The sequence below is a fragment of the Phyllostomus discolor genome, chromosome 13 (genome assembly GCF_004126475.2).
Source record: "Phyllostomus discolor isolate MPI-MPIP mPhyDis1 chromosome 13, mPhyDis1.pri.v3, whole genome shotgun sequence".
Taxonomy (NCBI): domain Eukaryota; kingdom Metazoa; phylum Chordata; class Mammalia; order Chiroptera; family Phyllostomidae; genus Phyllostomus; species Phyllostomus discolor.
In genome coordinates this window covers 38779690-38801999 of record NC_040915.2, presented here as the reverse complement: position 1 = coordinate 38801999, position 22310 = coordinate 38779690, and the positions used below count along the sequence as shown (strand labels likewise).

The 22310-nt window shown below is 68.3% G+C and overlaps 1 protein-coding gene across 1 annotated transcript in view; it reads right to left on the bottom strand.

Annotated features, from left to right (window-relative positions):
* The window catches only part of TNRC18 (trinucleotide repeat containing 18), a 75349-nt gene that overhangs the window by 39973 nt on the left and 13066 nt on the right, over positions 1–22310 (bottom strand). The window contains 9 exon segments of the mRNA XM_036014290.1: positions 908–1340; positions 2659–2849; positions 3304–3450; positions 3738–3943; positions 4284–4386; positions 8505–9680; positions 9683–10216; positions 10663–10788; positions 12940–13095. Coding sequence (XP_035870183.1) covers positions 908–1340; positions 2659–2849; positions 3304–3450; positions 3738–3943; positions 4284–4386; positions 8505–9680; positions 9683–10216; positions 10663–10788; positions 12940–13095 — 3072 coding nt within the window.

Below are 22310 nucleotides of genomic sequence, written 5' to 3'. Positions count from 1 at the left end.
TGGCGGTTCCTCTAGCTCCTCCCACCCAGCTCCCGGGGTGAGGCCGGCCCAGGAGCAAAGGCCTCCTCAGACCCCAGAGGGTCTCACCCAGCCCGGGCGCCTCTGCCTCCTTTCCCCAAGAATCGCCTGCCCCACCCCTGAAGGCAGACCGGGCACCAAGCTGTTCAACCGCACACAATGCTGCTTCCCACCTTCCCACTCTCAACACCCACGGGACGGCAGAGGCCCGACTCCCGGCGGTGCGCCAAGTCCCCCCTCCCCCCAGGAGCTGCCAAGCGGCTGGTGCTTCACGGGAATCACACGGGGCGGAGGGCGGGGGCGGGGGATGGGACAGATGCACAGAGCGGAGAGCGGCCCCGAGGGCCAGGCATGTGCATCAGCGTGGCACTGAACCTCCCCAGAGAGGGGCGGCTACTTGCCCAAGACCACACAGCATCCTGGCTGCAGAACCTGAAGTCACACTCAAGGGGTCCCCCGCAGCAGCCCACCCTCCCAGCCACCAGGGAGGAGGACTATTAAGCCTCAGGCCCCTGCGTGACACCCACTGCACGTCCCCACTGACACGGGCCAGGGAAGAGCGCGTGCATGGCGCAGGGGGTGGGCCCAGAGCCCAGAACGGGGGTCCCTGCATGCAGCTACAGACGTGACTCCATAGCACCGACCACACGCCAGGCCGTGTGTCCCGCGGTCTCTCTGCTCAGTGCTGGGCAGAGCCCCTCTGAAGTGGACCTGGAGCCCCGCCCACTCCCCCGGCACGGCCACTGCGGAGGGGCTCCTGAGTTCGCTCCAGAGCGCGCAGCAGGGGCTCCCAGAGACGGAGGGACCGGACCGTTAAACGAGAGCGCCCAGGCGGGGAGAGGCTGAAGGGCCGCACGCAGCAGCCCCCGGGCCTCGGCCGCGCTCCTACCTGAGAACAAGGCCTGGAAGGGGCTGGTGGCCTCCTTCTCCAGCTCCAGGTCCTTCTTCTCCACCACGTTCTCGGGCGCCTCCTCCTTGCGGGCGATGCCCGGCGTGGGCGGCGGGGAGGCGGGCGGCGGGCTGGTGGGGTGCGAGCTGGGAGTGGCGGGGTAGGAGTAGGCGGGCGGCGGCTTGGCCACGTCCTCCAGCTTCTGGATGACCTTGGCCTTCAGGGCAGGCACGGGGGAAGCACGGGGAGACGGCGGTGGGCTCACGGCCTTGCCGTAGGTGCCCGCGGGGCCAGTGGCCAGGCCGGGGGGCTTCCGAGGCAGCAGCCCGGGGCCCGCGGCGGCCAGGCTGGCCTTGCCCGGGGTCTCCAGGCTCCGCTTGCTCACTTTCTCCTCCATCTCCGCCCGCTGCTCCTGGGCCTTCAGCCGCTCCTGCTGGGGAGGGGGCCGGCAGGCAGGGTCAGCGCAGCGACAGCACACGCCACCCCATCCCCAAGCACCCCCAGCTCCCAGAGAACCCCAGGCAGGGTCCGGGCGCAGACAGCCCATCCCCCACCCCCGGCCTGAGGCAGACACTCTGCCGCCACAGGCGTGTAATGAGCACGGCATTCCTGAGAGAACCCCGGCAGGCAGCTCCGGGGGACCCCCGGTCCAGACCCTGGCCCTGCTGGGACCCTCCAAGGTGGGGGGCTGGGAGGACCAGGGCAGAGGTGAGGCCCCTGAGGTGAAGGGGCCGCCCCGCCCCGGGGACCTGCCCGGCACTCGGATGGCCGCCAGCACGGAGAACTCACTACCTGCTGAGCGCGCCCCTGCTTCTCACACCTGGGTGTCCAAACCCCTCAAGGCAGGCAGGGGGCCCCCTCCTGCCTTTGGTGACTTTTGAGGAGCCAGAAGGGACAGGGCTCAGGGGCAGCCAGTGCTTGCCGCGGCCAGGCGGCCCACACACCGGGAGAGTTGCTCTGAGCCACGGCCGCGCACGAGCGTTGACGCTCGCCGAACAGCCCTGACCACACAGGGGTGACCAGCGCCTTCCTCTTCCAGGGGAGGGGACCTGGGGCCCAGAGAGGTGAGGCCACTGGCACAGCACACAGCCAGGTGCGAGCGCGCTAAGGCTCCAAGCCGGGGTGCCACCTGCTGCGTGCGCCCCTCGGCCGACTCCTCCCGAGCGGCTGCTGCCCGGGGAGGGGGGACAAGGCCGGGCTGAGGGCAGGCGTCCATGCCTTTCAGGAGGTGGGAGGCAGTGGGCTTTGGGGAGCCCACCACACGGGGGTATGCCTCGAGTCTCCTATCTCAGGGGATTAGGCAGCGTGGACGCAAGAGGCCAATCCCAGCCTCAGAAAGCAGCCCAGGCCCTTGAGTAGGCGGCCAGGATGGGCTGGGCTCAGGGCCGGGCAGGAGCCCACTGGGACCCTTTCACTGCCCATCCACACCTCCCCCGTTCACAGGACCACCTCTCCTGCCTCGGTCTCCCCACTGCTCCCTGCGCCCCAGCCCTGCCGAGCTCCGTCCACCTCTGGGCCTCACTCACACAATGCCCTCTGCCAGGAGGACTCAGACTCCTCCGGGGCTCCAGGTCAACGTCACCACCTCCACGAAGCCCTCCCTGGTCACCAGCCTCTCTCACCTTTCCTCCCCCACAGCCCTGACCTTTCTGGAGTTTCTGCTCTGTGGGCCCCGCCGGCGACAGGAGGAGGGGACTCGACCGCCCCCACGGCCGGCCCCCCGCGAACATGACGCCCCCGCCCCGACTCACCACCAGCTGGGCGCTCCTCTGCAGCTCCAGGGCCTGCGCGGCCTGCTGCTGCAGGTACAGGAGCTCCTGCTGCCGCAGGAAGTGCTGCTGGGAGAAGAGCTGCAGCTGCTGCGCGTGGTGCAGGGAGCTGCGGCCCGGCGGGTACAGGGCTGGCCAGAGCGGCGGCACGGCGGCCCGCTCCATCAGCTCCGCTGGGGGGACACAGACCGTGAGCTGCACCCAGCGCTGCCCACCGCCCCGCCGTGCAGACGGGGAGCTGAGCCAGCGAGGGGGCTTGCACAGGGTGGCCCCGCCACACCTGACCTGGGATGCCCCCTGAGCCTCCCAGGCGCAGCGAGCCAACCTGGGGGCTCCCAAGTCCTCCCCCTACTCTTCCCTGCAGAGCGGGTTCCGAGGGATGGGGGCGCCTGGGGGGTCCATGCTCCCCCCCCAGGTGGCCTTGCTTTGGCTCTCCACGTGGTTTCCGGGTAGGAGCAGCTTATCACAAGGACCCCTGTGGGTCTGTCACATGTGGACAGCACCGGCAGACATCACAGTGCTCTCTGAGCCCCCGACTGCCTGCCATCTGTTCTGCTGGGTGGGCCCCCCACCCCCTCCCGGGCCCCCTTCCCCCTCCCCAGCAAGAGGCCCTCCGCTGCCACTTACCGAAGTGAGGCAGGTGATCGCTGGGGATGACCACCAGCTGGCCCGACTGGGGGTCCCTGACAAACTGGTAGGCTGACGGCAGGGAGCCCCCCAGGCTGGGCGGGAAGGCGGGCGCCATACCCTGGTGCAGAGAGGGGGGACCCAAGCCTAGGAGAGACCCAGGCCCGAAGTCAGCAACGGGGACCCCGAGCCAGGCCCCTCCCCGGCCCACCCCTCAGACCCCCACCTCTGGGGCCATGCAGGAAGGCCAGGGGTGAGGGCTGGCTCACCGCATCATGGACACCCACGGCTGCCCACCCGGGCTCCCCACAAACAGGCCCACAGCGGAGAACCCACGGGCCGGGGCTACCGTGACCCCCCTCCTCGGACACGCGAAGGCTGAAACGTGAGCAGAGAAAGCAGGGTCCCCGCTGAGGGAGAAGCCCCCCACTCACCGTAGGGGTGCCCGGCGAGCCACATGGGCGCGCTGCCCGAGCGGGGCAGCCAGGGGTGAGTGGCCAGGTGGGCCGCGGGGTCGGCAGACCAGCGCCCGGAGCCCGCCAGCGCCGGGCCCCCGGTCACCATGAGATTGGGGTTCAGGCCGTTGGCAGCACAGCTGGCGGGGTGCAGCCGGGCCAGGTCAGCCAGCTCCTTGCTTTCTCTGGAAGGACACAGAGGTGTCGGCAGTGGCCCGGACGGCCCTGGGGACCCTGCCCCAAGTGACCGGTGGACACTGGGCCGCCAGAAGGACAACACTGCACCCAGGCCGCTGAGAGTGCTCAGAGTCAAAGAAGGACCCCAGGGCCACCCCCAGGAGAGGGGCTTGGGGGGCCCAGCAGGGTCATCAACCAGGGTCAGGGGCCTGGGCCAGGCTGGCGCCCACTCTCAGCACCGTGGCCCCAGTGGCCAAGGGGCCACGCCCATCGAGTCGCCCCAGTCACCTGCCACAGCGGAGGAGCTCCCAGACCAGCAGGCCCCGCCGCCGCCGCCCCAGCCCTCACCTGAGCAGCTTCTCCTGGTCCCGGTCCAGCCGCGCCCCCAGCAGCCGCTCGTCCCGGTGCCGGGCCCGCTCGTCCCCGCAGTCCTCGTCGGCCCGGCCGTGCCCTGCAGCAAGAGGCAGGCAGGCGGTAAGCCCCAGCGCACGGCGCCCGGAGCCCCCCACGTCTGGACAGCCCCTCTCCCCTGGAAGGCCTGCCCTCGGGGGGCACTGACACCTCCAAACCCTGCCAGGTAGCCTCTACCGACCGCACGGTAACATGACGTGAGGCCGCGAGGGGTTCACCGGCACTCCTCACTACCTCAGCGTCAGCGAGGCACGTTCGGGGTGGGGGTGGGGCCGGGAGGTCAAGGTGGAGGGAAACCCCGGCCCAACACAGGGGCCGCCAGTCAGAGGCACAGCCAGAGCCCGGTCACCGGCGATCAGCGGCCCCCCTGAGGTCCCCACACAGTTCTGTCTGTTGCAGACACACGGCTGACCTTTTAGAAACCACGACAGGAAAGTAAAACCGGGGAGCACTGTCGCACTGTCTCATGGGGTGGGTGGGAGCTGCGCCACCTGGCCCGCGCGTCCCTGTCCTGGGGCCCCCCCACCCGGGGACCAGTTCTACTGCACCTTGTGTGAGCTCCCTGCGCCCCCCCCCCAAAAAAAACCTCAGAAGGTAGGTCCCGGGTCCAGCCTGGCCCATGCAGGTGGGGAGGGGCGAGGAGGGGCAGGAGTCACACAGCCAGCCGGAAACCAGTGGGGGGGCAGCAGCCCTGGCCCCCGGTCTCGGCAGGGGACTGAGACTTGTCATCTCAGCGGAGCAGTCTTCTGTGCAGGCTAAACTACTTGTCTGGGCGTCAGTCTCCCGGGGCTGGTGTCCTCCCACCCACTCGGGCCACTGTGGGTGGCAGGCCGGCACTAGCCCAGGACCCGCCCACAGCGCACACCCCCTCATCCTCAGGATCCCACAAACCTCGGGCAGCCTCGGCCCCCAGACCCCGCCGTCTCGGGGATGCACACGGGGCGGAAGCGGCCAGAGCCTCAGGCAGCCGGGTGTCACTGTGCGCTGCACAAGCTCCCCGACGGGGGGCCTCGGGGGCAGGGGTCCCCTCTGCACTGCTGCCGCTGGGCGTCTCCCCCACCATCTCTACCTTCCCGCAGCCCCCGACCGGGGCCTCACGCAGACCAGGACCCCCAGGAGGGGCCGCAGGAACTCGGGGACCCGCCCACTCTGAACCGAGGGGGGGAGCCTGGAGAGGACCCTGTGGCACGCCCCCCAGACCTCCGGACAGACCACCCCACAGACCGCGCATGCTCGGGGACAGGCAGACAGCCGAGCCCTGGGGGGCTGGCCTGCATGTTCCGAAGTTCTGGGAAGTCCCCAGCCCCAGGCGACGGGGAGAGCAGAGCGAATTTCAGCACAGAAGAGCAGGAGCGCGGGCAGGCAGGGTGGACGCTGTCCCCGTCTCCCCGCCTTCCCGACTCGCCCTGGCCGCCTGCGAAGGCACTCCGCTCGCAGCCATGGGTCGGCAGAGGCCCTGAGAGGGCCCTCCGTCTCCGAGCGAGGTCGCCACGTGTCCCCAGCACCGTGAGGCGGCCGAGGGAGGAAGCACAGGGAACCACAGACTGGCGGTGAGAGGGCAGTGCCGCCCGGCTGGATGCTCACCGCCCAGGGCACCCCGGCCTCCAGCACCATCGCGGTCCCTGAGCCCCCAGCTTCCCCACAGACACGGCGGCCCGATGGGGTCACAGTGGTGTCCCGACAGGGCGGCCAGCACACGGGGCCTCCGGGTGCCGATCACACCGCCCCTGAGCCCACCCGGGGCCCAAGGCCCCCTGAGGCCAGGCCCAGCCCTGTGAGAGCACTCGGGCTTTCCTCCGGAAGGGCCTCAGGCACACGGGCACGGCAGACCCGCCTGTGAAGCACCTACTACGAGCCCGCCTGCCCCCCTGGCACCAAGGAAGGAGGCAGCCCTGGCGACTGCCACGAGGTCAAGGCGAGAAACAGGGCCCAGGGGGCCGAGGCCTCTTCCTCAAGGTCACGCAGCTGCAACAGGCAGAGCCCAGGTGTGAACCCCCGACAGGCCGAGGGCTCGGGCCACCGAGGAGGAGGGGGAGGCCAGGAGGCCCGGGGTCGGCGGCCACCCACCTGGCGGGGGTGCCCCAACTCCTCCCCTCCCTCCGAGGCCCAGGCTGGGGAGAGACCACCGCGGTGTCTGAGAGTTTGGTCTAAGCAGAGGAAGGACACGGCCGACCGTCAGCGGCGACAGGAAGAGGCAGCTTCAGACGACAGGCCCCTGAAGGTCTCACCCCGAGCCCGGGGCCCCTCCTTCCCCGCCCCCACACTCTCGCACAGACTCCCGTCACACACGCTTGTGCACGCGCACATACACACGTGCACACACTCGCACACTCGAGTCCCCACGGACACGGGCCCCTTGGGCGCGGTCAGGCACTCGAGGCTCCGGGATGCGTCCTGAGGACCACGAACCCCAAAAGGGGTGTCACCCCGGAGCACCCTTTAAGGTAAAGGACACAAAGAGATGTGCCTCCCGGAAGGGCCCCGGCCCCAAACCTCCGACCGGTGTGGGAAGGCGTGACTATCCCTCCTTGGCCACGGCTGTGCCCACTCCTTCAATCCCAGAGTAGGGCAGGGCCTGGGGCGCAGCCCCTCAGGGCCAGAGGGTGGGGCTCCCCAGGCTGGAGGGACAGGGGCTCCCCAAGGAACCAAGGGCTCCGCCAGGCCTGCTGTGAACACTCCCTAAGACAGCTCGCTGTGCTGCATCCATCCGCCGCAGACTGGCAGGGCCGGTGTGAGGCTCCAGGCAGCCCGGGGGGGGGGGGGGGGGGCAGGGCTCCCATAGGACAGTGGAGCTGAGACCGTGGGTCCAGGAGGCAGCAGTGACAGTACACAGTAGTGGCCATTCACTGTGGACCAAGGGTGAGCCCTGGTGTCAGCTAGGGCGGGCACAGGATGGCCAGAACCGGGCGGGGACGGAGACCCAGGAGCGTGCGCCCGAGATGCCCACATGGCCTGGAGGTCAGGTCTGGGAGTGCAGGACGGCGGCCGTGCAGGTGCCGCAGACCAGGTCTGGGCCAGCCCAGGCGAGTCCCAGTCCCAAAGGAAGTGCCACAGAGAGCAGCTCTTGGAAATCCCGGGAAAGAATTCCCACCACACAACCCGCAGGGCACCCAGGGAGGCTCTGGAGACCCGCCCGCCCGGCTCCAGGGACGCACCCGGCCTCACGGGGAACCACGGGAAACACAGCGCCCTGGAGGGGGCGCTCTAACAGCAGCCGTTCATTCGGACACACGGAGGTCGGGGCTCTGACCCCGTCAGGGAGCGGACGCGAACCGACTGACCGACAAGCAGGTGAGTGGGCGGGACGACCTGCCGATGCTCCTCCCCCTCACTCAAGTCCACAAGCAGAAAAATAAGAACAAAAAGTAAACGCACCACGCGTCTCTACCGCACTTAGCGACTCCTCTAACGACCTTAAAACGCAATTCTGTGGCGTCCAAAGGGAGACGGACGCTGTTCACGGGCATGTAACCACCTAAGAAGTCCCTCAGGTCCTGACTCTGAGGCCCACGGAGACACCGGGACCCGCCCGTCACACCCAGTCACCCACTCCTTCCCCAAACACCCACCAGCGCCAGGCCCCACGCCAGGGACCGGGGACACCGACTTCGTTAAGGCACGGTCCCCGCCCTCACGGACTTCGAACGGAAGGCTTCGAACGGGCCTCTTCCTAGGAACCTCTCCTTACGAGCGGACTCGAGACACCACGAAGGCAAACCCGCGGAGACATCCAACGCCGCGTGCGGGACGCGGAAACCACCCGAGGGGGAGCAACCGCGGTGCCCGCGGGGAGGGGGGGGAGGGGCGCGCCCGGAGGCGCACTCAAGGCCGGTCGCGGAAACAGCGGTCCTTACAGGTGAGCAGACACGGCGCGCCGCGACCCGGGAGGAAGGCGGGGCCCACGCGCGCCAGGACTGCTGCAGGTGCAAAGCAGCCAGTCGCGTGGGGGAACGAACGCCGGGAAAGACCTCAAGCGTTCAGGGGGTTCACCTTTCTCCCCTTCTGCATTTCACACTCGTGTTTCTACGCGCCCGAGGGAAAGAGCGATATGCTTTAAACAGCAGCTGCAGCCCACCCCCCCCCCAACCCCCAACAGAAAACCAATGGCACCGGGAGGCAGGGAGAGCAAAGACGGGAGGGGTGGGGTCCGGGACTCACCTTTGACGTTGCCCAGCGACAGGGAGCGCTCCTGGTCCGCCAGCCCCGCCCCCAGCCGGCCGCTGCCACCGCTGTCCTTCTGCCGGGCCACGGCCACCGCGATGCCCACGGGCGGGTGCCGCACCTCCGCCTCACCCTGGGCCCCGGAGCCCTCGCGACCGAAGGCCTTGGCGCTCTCGGGCCTTTCCGGGTCCCGCTTCAGCTGCCGGCCCCCGGCAGGGGCAGGGCCCCCAGGGTGCGGGAGGCGGGCCTGGGAGCGCGGGGCGCCCGTGGCAGTGGGGGCGGGCTCGGGCTTCATGGTGCCCAGGCCTCCGAAGGGGCTCTTCTTGCCGCAGCCGCCCGGGCGCACCGGCCCAGCCTCGCGAGCGAAGCTGCCGCTGTACTTGATGAGGCTCTGCATGGCGGAGCCCTCGCCGGGGCCGTGGGCGGCGGCGTGCAGGTCGGGGCTGGGCCTGGCGCAGGCGGCCGCGGCGCGGGGCAGCGTGCCCCCAGGGTCCAGGTACGCTTTCTTGGAAGCGGAGGCCTCCTCCTCCGCGCGGCTGGCGTGGTGGTGCTGTGCGGCCAGCACCGCCATCTGCGTGGTGGCGAAGTTGCCCAGTTCGAAAGGTTTCCACTTGTGCTCGGGACCCGCGGGCGGTGGTGGCCGCGTGGGCTCCAGGCCGAAGAGCTTGGCAGCCTGCTGGGCGGCCGCGGGCCCGCGGGGGTTGCGCTCGCAGGGACGCGGCTCCGCCTCGGGCTTAAGCAGCTCCTTGGCGGGGAGGTAGGCCCGGGGGTCCGGGGAGGCGCGCGCGGCCCGTGTCGGTGGGGCCTCGGCCGGTGGTGGCCGCTTGAGGGAGCGGATCACGGAGTTCTTCTCGCGGAGCCCCTCGGGCCGGTCCGGGGGCGGCCGCGGGGACCCGGGCGGGGCCTGTAGGACGCCAGGCCTGGCCGCCTCGCGCTCCCGGGCCCGGGCGTCCCGCGCCTGCGACGCGATCTGGATGGGTCCCGGGCGCTCGTCGAAGGCCTCCACGGAAGGCACGAAGGTGGGCGCCACCACGCGGTGCTCGCGGCCCGGCTCGCGCGCGGCCGCCGCGGGGAAGATGGTGTAGACGCCGGCGGGGCCCGGCTGCGAAGCGAAGGTGCCGGCGGAGCCGGCTGGGGGCGCGGGCGGGCCCTTCCCGGGGGGCAAAGGCGGCAGGGGGAGGGGCAGGGGCAGGGCCCCGGCAGCAGTGCGTCCGCGCGCCGCAGCCGCGTGCTCTCGTCCTGACGCGTCGCGTCCTTGGCGCCGCGGGCCGCCTCCGCCATCAGCGCGGGGAGCCCCGGGTCCCCCGCACCGTTGCAGAGGCCGTGAGCAGACGGCAGCGGCGGGTTCTTGCTCTTGGAGTCGGCGGTGGGCACGCCCGGCGCCCGAGGCGGCCCCGGCTCGGCGAGGAAAGGCGACAGGCGCTCTGCGAGGCGCAGGTGCCCGCCGCGGTCCTGGCGGCCCTCCGCCCGCGCCTCCTGGGTCAGGTCCACCACGCCGCGCGGCCCAGCGGCCTCCTCCCGGGCCCGCGGGTCCTTCTTGCCGAACAGCGGGGGCGGCTCCCCGCCGCGGCCTGCCCGCTCCTTGGCTGGGCCTTCCCGAGAGGAGCCTTTGGCGGGGGCGCCCGAGGAGTGGCCGCCTGGAGTCCTGGAGGAGGGCGCCTGGGAGTGCAGGGCGCCCGGAGCCCCTGGGGCGGGCAGGTAGAAGCCGTCTGAGGAGGAGGAGATGCCCGGGGTGAGCAGGCGGCCCCTCTGCCCCACCAAGACTAGGGGTGGCTGGCCCTTGAGGGGTCCCCAGGGGTGCCCTGCCCCCACCCCCAGGCTAAGGAGGGCGGTGCACAGCGCAGCCCCTCGGAGGGCAGGCTCTGGAAATGGGCGGAAACCGGCTTAAATCTCGCCTGGCCTCCAACTAACCTTTCTTGGCCTGTTTCCCCATCTGTGAAAGGGAGAAAGCCAGCGTGGCTTCCAGGGCAGCCCGAGTGCCTAAGAAGGCAGCAGCCCAGCAGAGAACAGCTAGGAGCCTCTGGAAGTCCAAGGGGTAGCCCAGGAGACTGGAGGGGCTCTTAGGGGGCAGGTGCTGCCTGGTGGGAGTCCCGGAAAAACCCTCCACCGCCCCCCAACACCCCACCCCACCGTCTCCCCACGCCTGCCTCCTGACCTTTCTGGGTATCGAAAATGCTGGGCTGGCCCAGCTGGCTGAGGAGGGGGCTCCCGCTGCTGGGGGGCTCCAGGTGGTTCAGGTGGAGGTAGGACGGGTACAGCCCACTGGGCAGGTGGGAGAAGCCTGGAAGAGAGGAGAAGAGCTGGGCCGGGCCGCCCGGGGCCTCCCCCTTCCTTGGAAACAGAGGAAGCCGAGGTTTAACGCCAGCCCCAGGGTGCGGCTGGCCCCTGGAGCTGGAGGCCTGTCCCCAGCCCGGGGATTTCAGGCCTCCCTCCCGCCCACCGTCCCAGGGCAGGCGGCCCTCGGGCTCTGAAACCCATCGGGACGAGGGTCGGAACGGACCCAAACCCGGTGGGACCACGAAAGTGGCCACTCTCAGCCCTGGCCAAGCAGTGTCGCCCGCTGCTCTGCCTTTGCGACTCTCCCTTGAAGCTCAGAAGACAAGGAAGAGTCCCGGCTGGCAAGCCGAAAGGCCCCCAGTTCGATCCCCAGTCAGGGCACAGGCCTGGGTTGCAGGCCAGGTCCCCAGCTGGGGATGCGCAAGAGGCCACCAACTGATGTACCTCTGGCACATCAACGTTTTTCTCCCTCTGTCTCTCCACACCCCCCTTCCCCTCTCTCTAAAGATAAATAAATAAAGTCTCTTTTCTAAAAAGACAAAAAAGAAAGTAACACTCTCATACCCCCCAGGACCGAGGCTCAGAGAGGACCGCCTGCCAAGGTCAGGGGAGCCTGGTTTCCCACCAAGGTCACCCCGACCCCGAATCTCAACCCAACGCAGACCTGGTTTACCTGGCTCCCTGGCCCCTCCCCTGCTGTGAGACCCCCGAGCAGGTGGCTGGCGGTCTCTGAGCCTCAGCTCACCCAGCAGCGCCTCTGGCTCCCAGGACCGAACCCTCCCGCCCAGGGCTCCCGCCAGGCCCTGCCAGTGCCGCCCACCCAGACTCAGAGCCTTTGGGGACAGGGAAGACAGGAAAGGGGCCACTGAGGGAGAAACGGCGCCTGGGGTTGGGGGGGCGCTCAGCCTGGGCTGTGTGTCCTCTGGGACCACAGGCCCCCCACCGGGTGTCCCTGAGGGACTGGGGCCCCCCCACACCAGGGGTGCAGGGCTGTCCCTGGCCACACTGGGCCCCTGCCCCCCACCCCCACATCGCCACCTTGGAGTGAAACAACAGTCACTGAATGACCGAGACCACCGACACACACTACTGAGCTGAGTCGCTGAACCAGGGACCCTACACAGGCGTCGGGTCCCTCCGAGTTCTCATCTGTGAAGGGGGCGTGACCACGCCCCCCCGAGCCTGCTCTGAGGCTGAAGAGAGTTCAAGTTCACTTCAATGCCTGGGGCTCGGTGAGCACCCTTGGTTTGCTGTTGCCATCATTTATCATCACTGGCACTTGTTGGCAAAAAAAAAAAAATGGGGATGTTGGGGAGGGCCGGTGGCACCCAGAGGCAGCAGCCCCTGCTCCTCCGGCCCCTCCCTGGGGGGCTAAAGTGGGCTCCGATGGGACTCCTGCCTGCAAGGACTGTCCACCACTCCGGGCCCCGAGCCAGGCGCCAGCCCCGGTGCAGCTCGCACCCGAGGGGAGGAGACTGGGCAGAGAGGAAACAGGGAAGCTGGGCTCAGCCTGCAGCAGGAGCTCCCAGGGCCCTCGTCTGCTAGGACAGGGAGCAGCGTGGGACACCTAGGAGGCCGGAGGAGGCAGCTAGCACCCAGCACCCAAAATGCACCAGAGCCAGAGTGGGGGGAGGAGTGCAGGCCCCCCCCCCGAGACCGCCCTTTCACAGAGGAGGGGAAGCAGAGATGAAGGTATGCTCGGGGCATCGCCGCAGAGCTGCCGCAGGAGAGCTGGGCGGCCCCTGGGCCGCTGCTCCCACAAGGATTACCCAGCGGACCTCCCCGGGGGACGGGCTGGCAGAGCGACCTCGGCGCTCCCTCAGAGCGCGCTCCGGCAGCGACACAGCTGGTGCACAAATAAACACACAGACGAGTCCGCCCTCACACCTGGGAGGCAATGGGGGCGGGTTGAGCCCCAGAGGGTGAGCAGGAGACAGCCTGTGGGGTGTGTGAGGGGCTGCAAGCAGGGGGACAGCTCGGGCAAAGGCCCTGCGACAGCGACAGGAGGAGGAACAGCAGGGTTCTCCCGGTGACATGTGGGAGCCACAGTGGGGAGGGGTGGCCACGGAGGTGAGGGGGCAACTCGGGAAGTGCTGGGGGCAGAGGCCCAGCAGCCCCACCCGCCCACCCACCCACCCGCCTGCCCGCTCCTTACCTTCATGGGCGTGGGTGGCCCACAGCTGCACCATGGGCAGGTTGCTCGGGGTGGGGGAGCGGAAGGAGAGGTCGGAGGGCAGGGGCACCGGGCTCCCGTGGGACGAGGCCGAGGGCCCCATCCCGCCGGCCACGAAGCTGCCCAGGAAGGCCTCGCCTGCGGAGAGGAGGGGGCTGTTCGTCAGGCAGCCGCCCGCCGGGCCGCGCTGCCCGGCCCGCCGCCCGTGGATCCGTGGATCCCCGTCCCTCCCCACCGTGAGGAGCGGACACTGGTCACCCCACCCCTGCCCGCCCCTTGTCCTCAGGACGGGCCTGGGTCAGCTGGAGCAGACCCTCGCCCCACGGACAGTGCCCAGCTCCGCCCCAAGGGGGAGCAATTCTCCCCACCCACGGGTAACAGCTGAGGCTGTGGGGTGGTGGGGGGGGAGACCTCCCAAGGCCATGGAGTGAGGAGGTGGAGGGGGCTCATGCTGAAGCCCTACTTCTGCTCTGGGCTCCTGGACCAGGGGGTCTCCCACGAGTCGGGGAATGGCCTCCCCAAGGGCCCCACGGTACGCCTGCACGGGCCCAGGCCCCCCAAGTCCTCGGCCGGCCCCGTGCACCCATTCAACGGAGGAGTCAGCTGAGGCGCAGAGACGGGGCGGGGCTGGCCCCACGGCTGGTGAGCCGTGACTCCTCCATGCGCACCCGGAGCGGACCCCAGACCTACGGTGACCTAGCGGATGAACCACCAGGGGGACCGTCCCTTCGGAGAGCAGAAGCCCCCCACCCGGGGTCTCTCGAATGGGGCAGGGGGCACAGTGGCTGCTGCTTAGCAGACAGTGAGCTGGAACCTGAGGGGAGTTGCACCCACTGCTCCCACACACACGGGGCCAGGCCCACACCAGGGAGCTGCCTGCTCCTTCTCACCGCCCAGGGCGCCGCACCCCAGCCCCAGGGAGGACCCTGGCAGGCCTCCCGGGGACAGGCCAGAGGGAGGGCTTCCCTCGCCTGGCCTCAGTCTGCTCATCAGCTAAACGGGGATCACGCCTCCCCTGAGAACTGTAGCGAATCAGGAGGCTTGGACTTAAAAACGACAGTAATGATGACGATGATGGTGGTGAGTCCTGGCAGCGCCCACTCCCTGAAAGCACCAGGCAGGTGATTTCTGTCCTCTGGACACCCTCGGGAGGAGAGACCGAGGCCGGCACGCAGAGCTGGGCACGGGTGTCACCAGGCACCCCGCCAGGTCCAGCTCTGGCCACGCCAGCTAAGGGCTTCCCCTGTGCCCCTCGGGCAACCTCTCCTGCGCGGCAGGCACTGTCTGTGACCGTCCAGAAGTGACCAGACCGCAGGGGGCATGCAGGGGGCACGGGACTCTGGTGCCCAGGAGACCCCAGCCGGCCCCCGGAGGCTCACAGAACCCCACCCAACCTGTGGGTCCCCGGCAGCCCCAGGGGCAGGGCCCGAGTACCACAGATGCTCGCACACCACCTCGGGCAGGGGGCACAGGACCCCAGAACGCCCACCCAAACCCTCTGGGGTACACACGGGGAAACTGGGGCTGCGAAGGGCAGGACGCCCACCGGAGTCCCCCGGAGTGGGGCCGGCGGCAGGCTGAGTAATGGGAGGGCGCCGCGGCCCCGTGCCCGGGGCCCCAGACGGCAGCCCGGCCCCGTGCGGGCCCCTCACCGGACTCCAGCGCCGAGGCCTGGGGACCCAGGGCCATGGTGGCCGGCCAGTCCAGCCACGCAGTCCGAGCTGGGGCATCGGGGCCCCCGGGGGCCCTGCCTGGCCCCGGCTTCCTCCTCGGCGGGCGGGCGGGCGAGAGGCTCCGGAAGCCGGCAGCCCGAGGTTTGCGCAGGGCTTACATCAGCCGCCAGCTCTTCCTGCCCCGGGCCACGCGGAAGCCGGGTGGCCCGGGCCTGCCTCTGCCCGGGCTTGTGAAACCCGCCCGGCAGCACCCCAGGCCCGGATGCCGCCAACGGCCAGAGCCCCCCACCAGGGCTCCGAGGCGCCCCAACCCCCGCCCCCAGGACGGCAGCCACGGCAGAAGCATCTGTTTGCACAACCTCCAGGCCCCGCCCTCCCCAGCGGTCCTCCCCGAGCAGCCCGGTGCAGGATCACAAATACAAGGGAGAGGAACCTGGGACCACCGGGCACCCTGCCTCCCTATCCGCCGTGCCCTCAGGCGCCAGGCCCCAGACCCTGCTCGGGACCCCACCTCACGCACTCCACCTTGGGGCCTTCCTGGCCTGTCCTCAGGCCTCATCCCTGAGGACAGGCCAGGGATGAGGACAGGCCAGACGGGGGACCCCAGCCCCATCCCCCGTCCCCACTCAGGACAACCTGGAAGTCCAAACCCGTCTCCCCAACAGGCCAGCCTGCTGCCCCTCTGCCTGTGGAGACCGCGGCCCCCTCCTGGCCACGACCATCCGGGCACACAGCCGGCGTCAACTTGTGGCCCAAGCACGTGAGCACTGTTCCCAGCTCTGCAGGACAAGAGCAGACGGACAGACAGCACTCGGACAGGAGACAAGCCCGCCCCCACGGGCGCCACGTGCCACCTCGGGCCCTCCCTGCCGGTCTCCCAGGGTGCAGCAGGGCGGCGGACCCCACCCCACGGCACCGAGGCCTGCAGACTGCCTTCTGACGCCCGCCAGCACCCCCGGCACTCTTCTCACGCTCTAGGTGTGCCCCCCCCACGCCCCGGGTTCCCACCCCCCACCCCGGGGCACCCAGCGTTGGTGGCCTCGGCTCACCAGAAAGGGTGTGGACCTCCGGGCCAGTCAAATCCTCCAGCACAGCCTGGGTTTGAGAAGGGTCGTCCCGGCCCCACCCTGGGTCCCAGGGCCCCCCTGGGTGGCTACAGGCCTCTCTGTCGACGCCTTGGGAGCCAGGACCGAGGACCCTGCAGACCTGACGAGGGCGCAGTCACCCACACGCCCTCGTCGTCTCTCCTAACAGCGGTGGCCGACGCCGACCCGGCCCCGAGAGGCACCAATGCCCCGCGTGCTCCACCTCCACCCGCCCACGGCGTCCCCCAGCCCTTCGAGGGACACACAGGGCCGCAGGCACCCCCAGGCCGGCCCTCCATCCCTCCTGCGGGCAGTCACGCTCGGGCCACCAGGAGACCCTGGGAGAGCCCTCCGGCCCTGGACGCCACAGCAGTAGCCGCTGGTGGAGAACGGGGCACTGAAATGCGGCTCAGGAGACGGAGCAGCCGCATCTCAAGTTTCATTAAACGTTCACGAACTTAGACGTACTGTAGCCGCTCGCCGGGCTGAAGGCCCCTCCCTGTCGGAAACGTGGGGGGGGGGCAGGCCTGGGGGCCTCCGGCAGGCCAGGCTCCACGAAGGGGCGGGGCCACCACCAAGGGGCGGGGCCGGACAGCCGTCCCCCGGACGACACAGACGCTAACCTGCAGCCGCTCCGGGACGCGGGCAAGTCCCTAAGGCCCTCGGACTGCACGAAGGATGACAATGGCATCTGCCCCGGAGGGTGGACGTGTCCCTACTTCTAAAACCCTTTCACCAAGGGCAACGCCAGGTCGGCCGTGTCACTGCCGTTACTCCCACGACTTACAGCTACAAACCCTGGGGCTCAGGGAAGCGGAGCCGCTGCTGCTCCCGCCACCCCGTTCCCGCCTCTCGACGGAACGTCAGCTCCGCCAGCGCCAGCGCCAGCGCGAGCCAGCGGGCGCCCGCCCGTGAGGAACGCGCTAAATGCCACCGCCACCCGCACTCTCCAGGGGTTAATTGCACGTTGTGTAAATTCCACCTGGGTCTTTTTTAAAAAGTGAGGGGTGAGAGCTGCTCTCCGCCTCCCAGTCCGGCCTCCTGGCCAGGGGACCAGCCGCGCGGCCGGGCCCCAGAGCGGAGCAGGTCCCAGGGCAGCCCCTTCCCGTCCTGACTCACCAGCGCCCCCCCATGGCCCCGGGGGGAGGGGCTCTGGCTCCCCCATTGCACAGACTAAGACACTGAGGCTCGGAGAGGTCGTCCGGGTTACTGGCCCTGAGCGGCCAGGTTGCTCAGCCAGCGCTACAAGGCACCAGCCAGAGGGAGTCCAGCTCTGGAACCCCACCCCCAGGCCCTCAGCTCAGCCCTGGCTCCAGCCGGGCCATGGCCCCTCAGCCCTGAGCAGGGTAGGTGCCCCCCACCCACCCAGTGCAGGTCCCGGCCCTCAAGGGTTCTTAGAGAGTGACCTCCTCCTCTGGTCTTAGGTGCCCAGTAAGAGGGGAAGGTGGCCCCAGGGCCAGGAAAGGGGACCCCAAGTCTGGCTACGCAGGGAGGCTGAGCAACAGGGAGCTGGGCACAACCCCCCGATCCCACCCCAACTCCGCCAATGCTGAGCTAGCAGGCCCTCCCAGCCCCTCCCACCCCCACGCCAGCAGCCACAGTGACCAGAGTGTGGGGATCCGAGCCAGCCAGCCTCAGCCACGGCCGCCCCCCTCACAGGCACCCAGAACACAGGGGAGGGGTCCGCGGACTCGGCTGGGCGCTGAGGCCGGCCAAGACCACCCCAAGGCAGAATTCGAATCCAGACCAGACCCCTCCCTCCCTGCCCTCCACACTCAGGCAGGGGTGCCCGTGTGCTCGCTTCCTTGCTTGCGCGCTCACCGACCTGGGGCCGGAGGACGGAGGACGAGTCTCCAGGCGCACCCTCCCCGGGCTGCGCTGTGCCACCTGCTGGCCCGTCCCCAGGACGGGGACGGCGAGGCCCCCTCGGAATCTTGCCTCCCCAACGAAGGAGTGTGCCGGGGACCTTTCTGGAAGCTGACTCTGTCCCAGGTACCTGCGGGCCCCGCCGGTGGGAGCGGGCGGGGCCTCGATGACATCATGCTGGGTGCAAAGGTCCGGTAAACAGTCCGGGCCGGGGGCTGGGCTGCGGCGGGGGCGGCCGGGACACTGTCCCCCGCACCCCCCCCCCCCCCGACGTGCCTGACGGTCTGCACACACCTCACACCCTCTCTGCCCGCGGGGGCGGCACAGGACCACGGGGGCCTCCCCTGAGCACCCCCAAACCCGCTCTGCCCAGCGTGACTTTTCCTCCCGGTGCTTATCGCTGTGCCTCTCGTCACACACATCAGCTCCTCCTTTACGGCCGCTCCACCCACTGGGACAAGAGTCGGCAGGCTCGGTCTGGACAGGGCCCCGCCGTAAACACTCCAAAGCTGCCTCCTCTGTCCGCTGCCGACGACACTCGACACTCGAGGGACTGGCCTCCGTGCCAATAAAGCTTTATTTACAAAAATGGTGCGGGGAGGGCCGGGTGCGGCCCCGGAGTGCAGACCCCTGCATCACAATGCGGGCTTCCTCCGCCCCACCCCACTCCGCACACAGGGGAGATGCTGCTCCATTGGCATTTATGGCAGGGGAGGGGCGGAGGGCGGAGGGAGGGGCTCTTCCCCGGGGCCCTACCTCCCAGCCCCGGCGGGGCTGGCCGCAGGCGTCCACGGGACCAGAGTGGGTGGGTGATGCTGTTGGGGGTCAGGTGGGCCCCCCAACTTACTCTGTGATCATTCCATAAGTTACACAACGCCCCATCACCACCTCGTACCCCTGGACTAACAGAACATTGTACACCAACTGTAACCGATAACTTTTTTAAAGATTTTACTTATTTATTTTTTAGAGACAGAAGGGGGAAGAAAGAGAAAGAGAGAAACATCAATGTGTGGTTGCTGGGGGTCATGGCCTGCAACCCAGGCATGTGCCCTGACTGGGAATCGAACCTGCGACACTTTGGTTCGCAGCCCGCGCTCAATCCACTTAGCTACACGAGCCAGGGCAAAAACTTTTAAAGTTAGTTTTCTAAAAAGGCTTCAGGCCTTCCCTTCCCCGTCTCCCCACCCCCAGCTCCGGGAGGGCAGGTCCCGTCTCTCCAACAGATGAGGAAACCGAGTCTGATTCCAAAATCTGCACCTTTCCTTCCCTCGGCCGCCCCGCCCCCCGCCCCGCCCAGGCACGAGACCCTACGTTCCTGCTCTCACTCCCAAAGGCCCCTCCCTAACCACATACCAGACAGAAATCTCGTTCTCCCTTTCTCTTCTGAAACATCTGCGCCTCACAAGCGAGAGACCGCTTCTGCCCCGAGGTCACCAAAGGCTATTAGAGAACCTGGTCGGCAAGATCCGATCGCAGGGTCACCACCCAGAAAACAGCTCATTCGCGCCCCGGGCGTGTGACGCAGGCGCCCCTCGTGACAGCAGCTGGACACAGCGAGGGACCCTCAGACTCCTGCGGGTCCCCTTCGATGTGGAGACCGCTGTGCTCTCCCAGCCCTCGGTACGCACAGAATCCCATCAGCCGGCCAGACTCCCAGCCAAGTCACAGACGAAAGAACCACGGGAAATGGCGTTCGGCAAAAAGGTAACAAGGGTTACCACGAGGGTCCACCCAAACCGATGAAGTCATCTTCACCCATCGAACCAGTTCCCGCCTCTCTTGGTTGCCGGGGGCGGGGCGGCAGGCAGGGAGGAGGAAGAAGACGGGAGGGGGGGGGCGGGGGACGCCTGTCCTCAGCTCCTGCAGGTCCACAGGCCCACGACGAAGGCCCAGGAAGGCGCAGACCCAGGTCCGGGGGTCCATCCCGAGGAAATCACAGGGCAACGGCACACTCGCCTGGATAGTCCAGGGCAACCCCAGTCAGGCCCCAGGGGACAGGCACCAAGTGACCCCACTCACACAGGGACCTGCAGGCGTCAACTTCACAGACACAGAAAGGAGAGAGGGGGGCCAGCGGCCTGCCTCACGGCGACAGAGCTGAGGACTCGACACCGTGGAGGTGCCGAGGGCCGCGCGACCACACACCTAAAAATGCCCCAAACGGCGCATCTCTGTCCTGTGTCACTTATAAGTTCACAAAAAGGCGATGGGGAAGCCAAGGCTCAAGAGCAGCCAAGGCAACCTTGGACATGAGGAACAGGAGGTGAGGGCCGAATGCTATCAGACACCACCACCTCTGCACCCACAGTGACACGCCCCGGGCAAGGGCAAGGGCAGGGGCTCCACACGAGAGGCCGTAGGGGACCCGATGGCCCAGCCAGGCCCCCGGCACACCGGGTGAGGCCCCGGCGGCCCTGTAACAAATGCTGCGGGTCAGCCCGGGCCTCCCCACGGGACAGTCCATGGATCTGCCCGCCTACCTCACACCCCACCAACCAACCGCTGAGCAGCAGCAGCAGCGGACCTAACCCTGCGAAAGGCGACCAGGCCACACCAGGAAGCGCCTCCAAGGAAATACCGGGAAACACCTTCAGCCCGGGGGCAGGCCCAGAGGGCTCTTAACCACCACACAAGCAGCGCGGGCCATAAAGATAAGGCTGCCCAGCTGGACTGTGCTGAGCCAACGTGACTGTTCGTCACAAGACACCTTCAGGGGAGAGGGAAGGCGCGCCCCCCCCGCCCCCCCCCCCCCCCCCGCGCAGCCTACGGCCCCCAAAGGCCGGGCTCGTGTCCGGAATAAATGACGACTTCCACGAGTCAGGAAGGAGAGACCGCTCACCGTAAAAAATCGACGGGAGGGTCACAAGGGAAAAGGCCCCAATGACGAGCCACGCGGCATCCGAAACCAGGGAGGAGTCGAGAATCAAAGATACCGCACCGCCCCCCCACCCCGCACCCCGCCCAGGGTTCACGCGTCCGAAAGCAGGAAGGGGGGACCTAGTGGGACACAGCCAGAGCGCAGCGTGAGCTCTGCAGAGCCCGCCAGCCTTTCCGACCCAGGCTCGCCCTGGTAGGCTCTCAGTGCGCCGGGTGGCCCGAGTCCCCCCGCTGACCGTGGCCGAAGCGGGAGAACCACCCAACTGCCCGCTGAGAGCCGGATAAGCAAACTAGGACATCTCCATGCAGTGGGACGCCTCCGGCGAACAGAACCACAACCACGCGGATGCCGTGTGCCCCCACCGACACCAAGTGTGCAAACCGGGGTGGGGGCAGTGGGGGCAGGGGTCGCCCCGGGACAGGGAGGGGGCAGTGAGAGGTGGGCTTCTGGGTTTCTTTTTTAACCGGGCGGATGGTTACACTGGTGGGTTCAGTGGGTGGGAAAAAAAATAATAATAATTGAGCTGAACGTTTACGATCGGTGCTCGCTTTTCCGTGTATCTTAAACCTCCATTTAAAAATCCTTTAAAGAGAGATCCACCCTGACTGGTGCAGCTCAGCCAGCGGGGTGCTGTTCCGCAGGGCGAGAGGCCTCGGGTTCGATTCCCGGTCTGGGCACGTGCCCGGGTTGTGGGCCAGGTCCCTGGCTGGGGGGCATGCGAGAAGCAACCGATCGATGTTTCTCTCTCACATCCACGTTTCCCTCTCTTTCTCCCTCCCTTCCCCTCTCTCTGAACATAAATAAAATCTTTAAAAAAAAGAGAGAGAGAGAGATCAACTGATGGGGGAGGGGCCATCTAATCACAGCACGGTAAATACTACCCTTGGGGTCATTTTCACAGAAATCTCGCTTTGACAGAATTTGCAAAAAACCCAAAACTAGGAAACAGATTACAATGAGCCAAGAAAGGGAAAAGGAAGAGAGAGAAATATCCCTGCCGACACCCCCCCCCCCCCCCGGCCCCTGCCTTCTCTCAGGCCATGCTCCTAGGCCCTTCGCTCCCCCGCTGTGTGACCCTGGAAGGTAGCACAACCTCTCTGGGCCTTCCTTTCCCTAAAGCCAATGAAGGCGTCGAGCGAGGACAGAAGCGGAGGCTGGGGCCGTCCCTGTGTCTTCTGCTTCGAGGCAACCCCGTCTCCCAGAGGACAGGACGGGGTGGGGGTGGGGGGCCTAAGAGGGGATGGCGGTGGGGGGGGGGGCCTTACCCTGCACAATACCGGTGCTACGGCTTGGCCTCCAGACCTGCGGCTTCTGCCGCGACCGTCCCCGCGCGCCCATGCCTGCGGCAGACCGGCCGAGCGGCTACGAATGCCGACGTTCCTCCCAGTCGACAACGTTCCTCCCAGTCGACGGAGCAGACACCCAGGGGCTGCAGGAGCTGCAGGAGGTACAGGAGCTTCCGGGCCACCAGGTCAGACCCACCTGACTGTCAGCGGGGGAGGGACCCAGCGGGGCCTGGGGGCCGGCCTGCGCAAAGCGGGAGCCCGAAGGCCCGCCCAGACACCCCGCCCCTCGCTGCCCCTCCCAGTCCCTCCCACAGCCGAGGGACCCCACCCCCACGAGGGGGTCAGATCCCAGCAGGCATCTTTTAGTTTAGCAGCCCGTGGCCCCCAGCTCCTGCCCCCCCAGAGGTCACAGCCTGAGAAGGGCACCCCGGGTCTGACGCCAGCCCCTCCCTGTTCTGGAATCTGGGGCCCCTGTGCAAAGGCACTTGAGCTTTCCCCCACCGAGTGCCCAGCCCACCAAGTGGGTGCTCAGACCTAAATAACGGGAAGCCCAGGGGCCCCC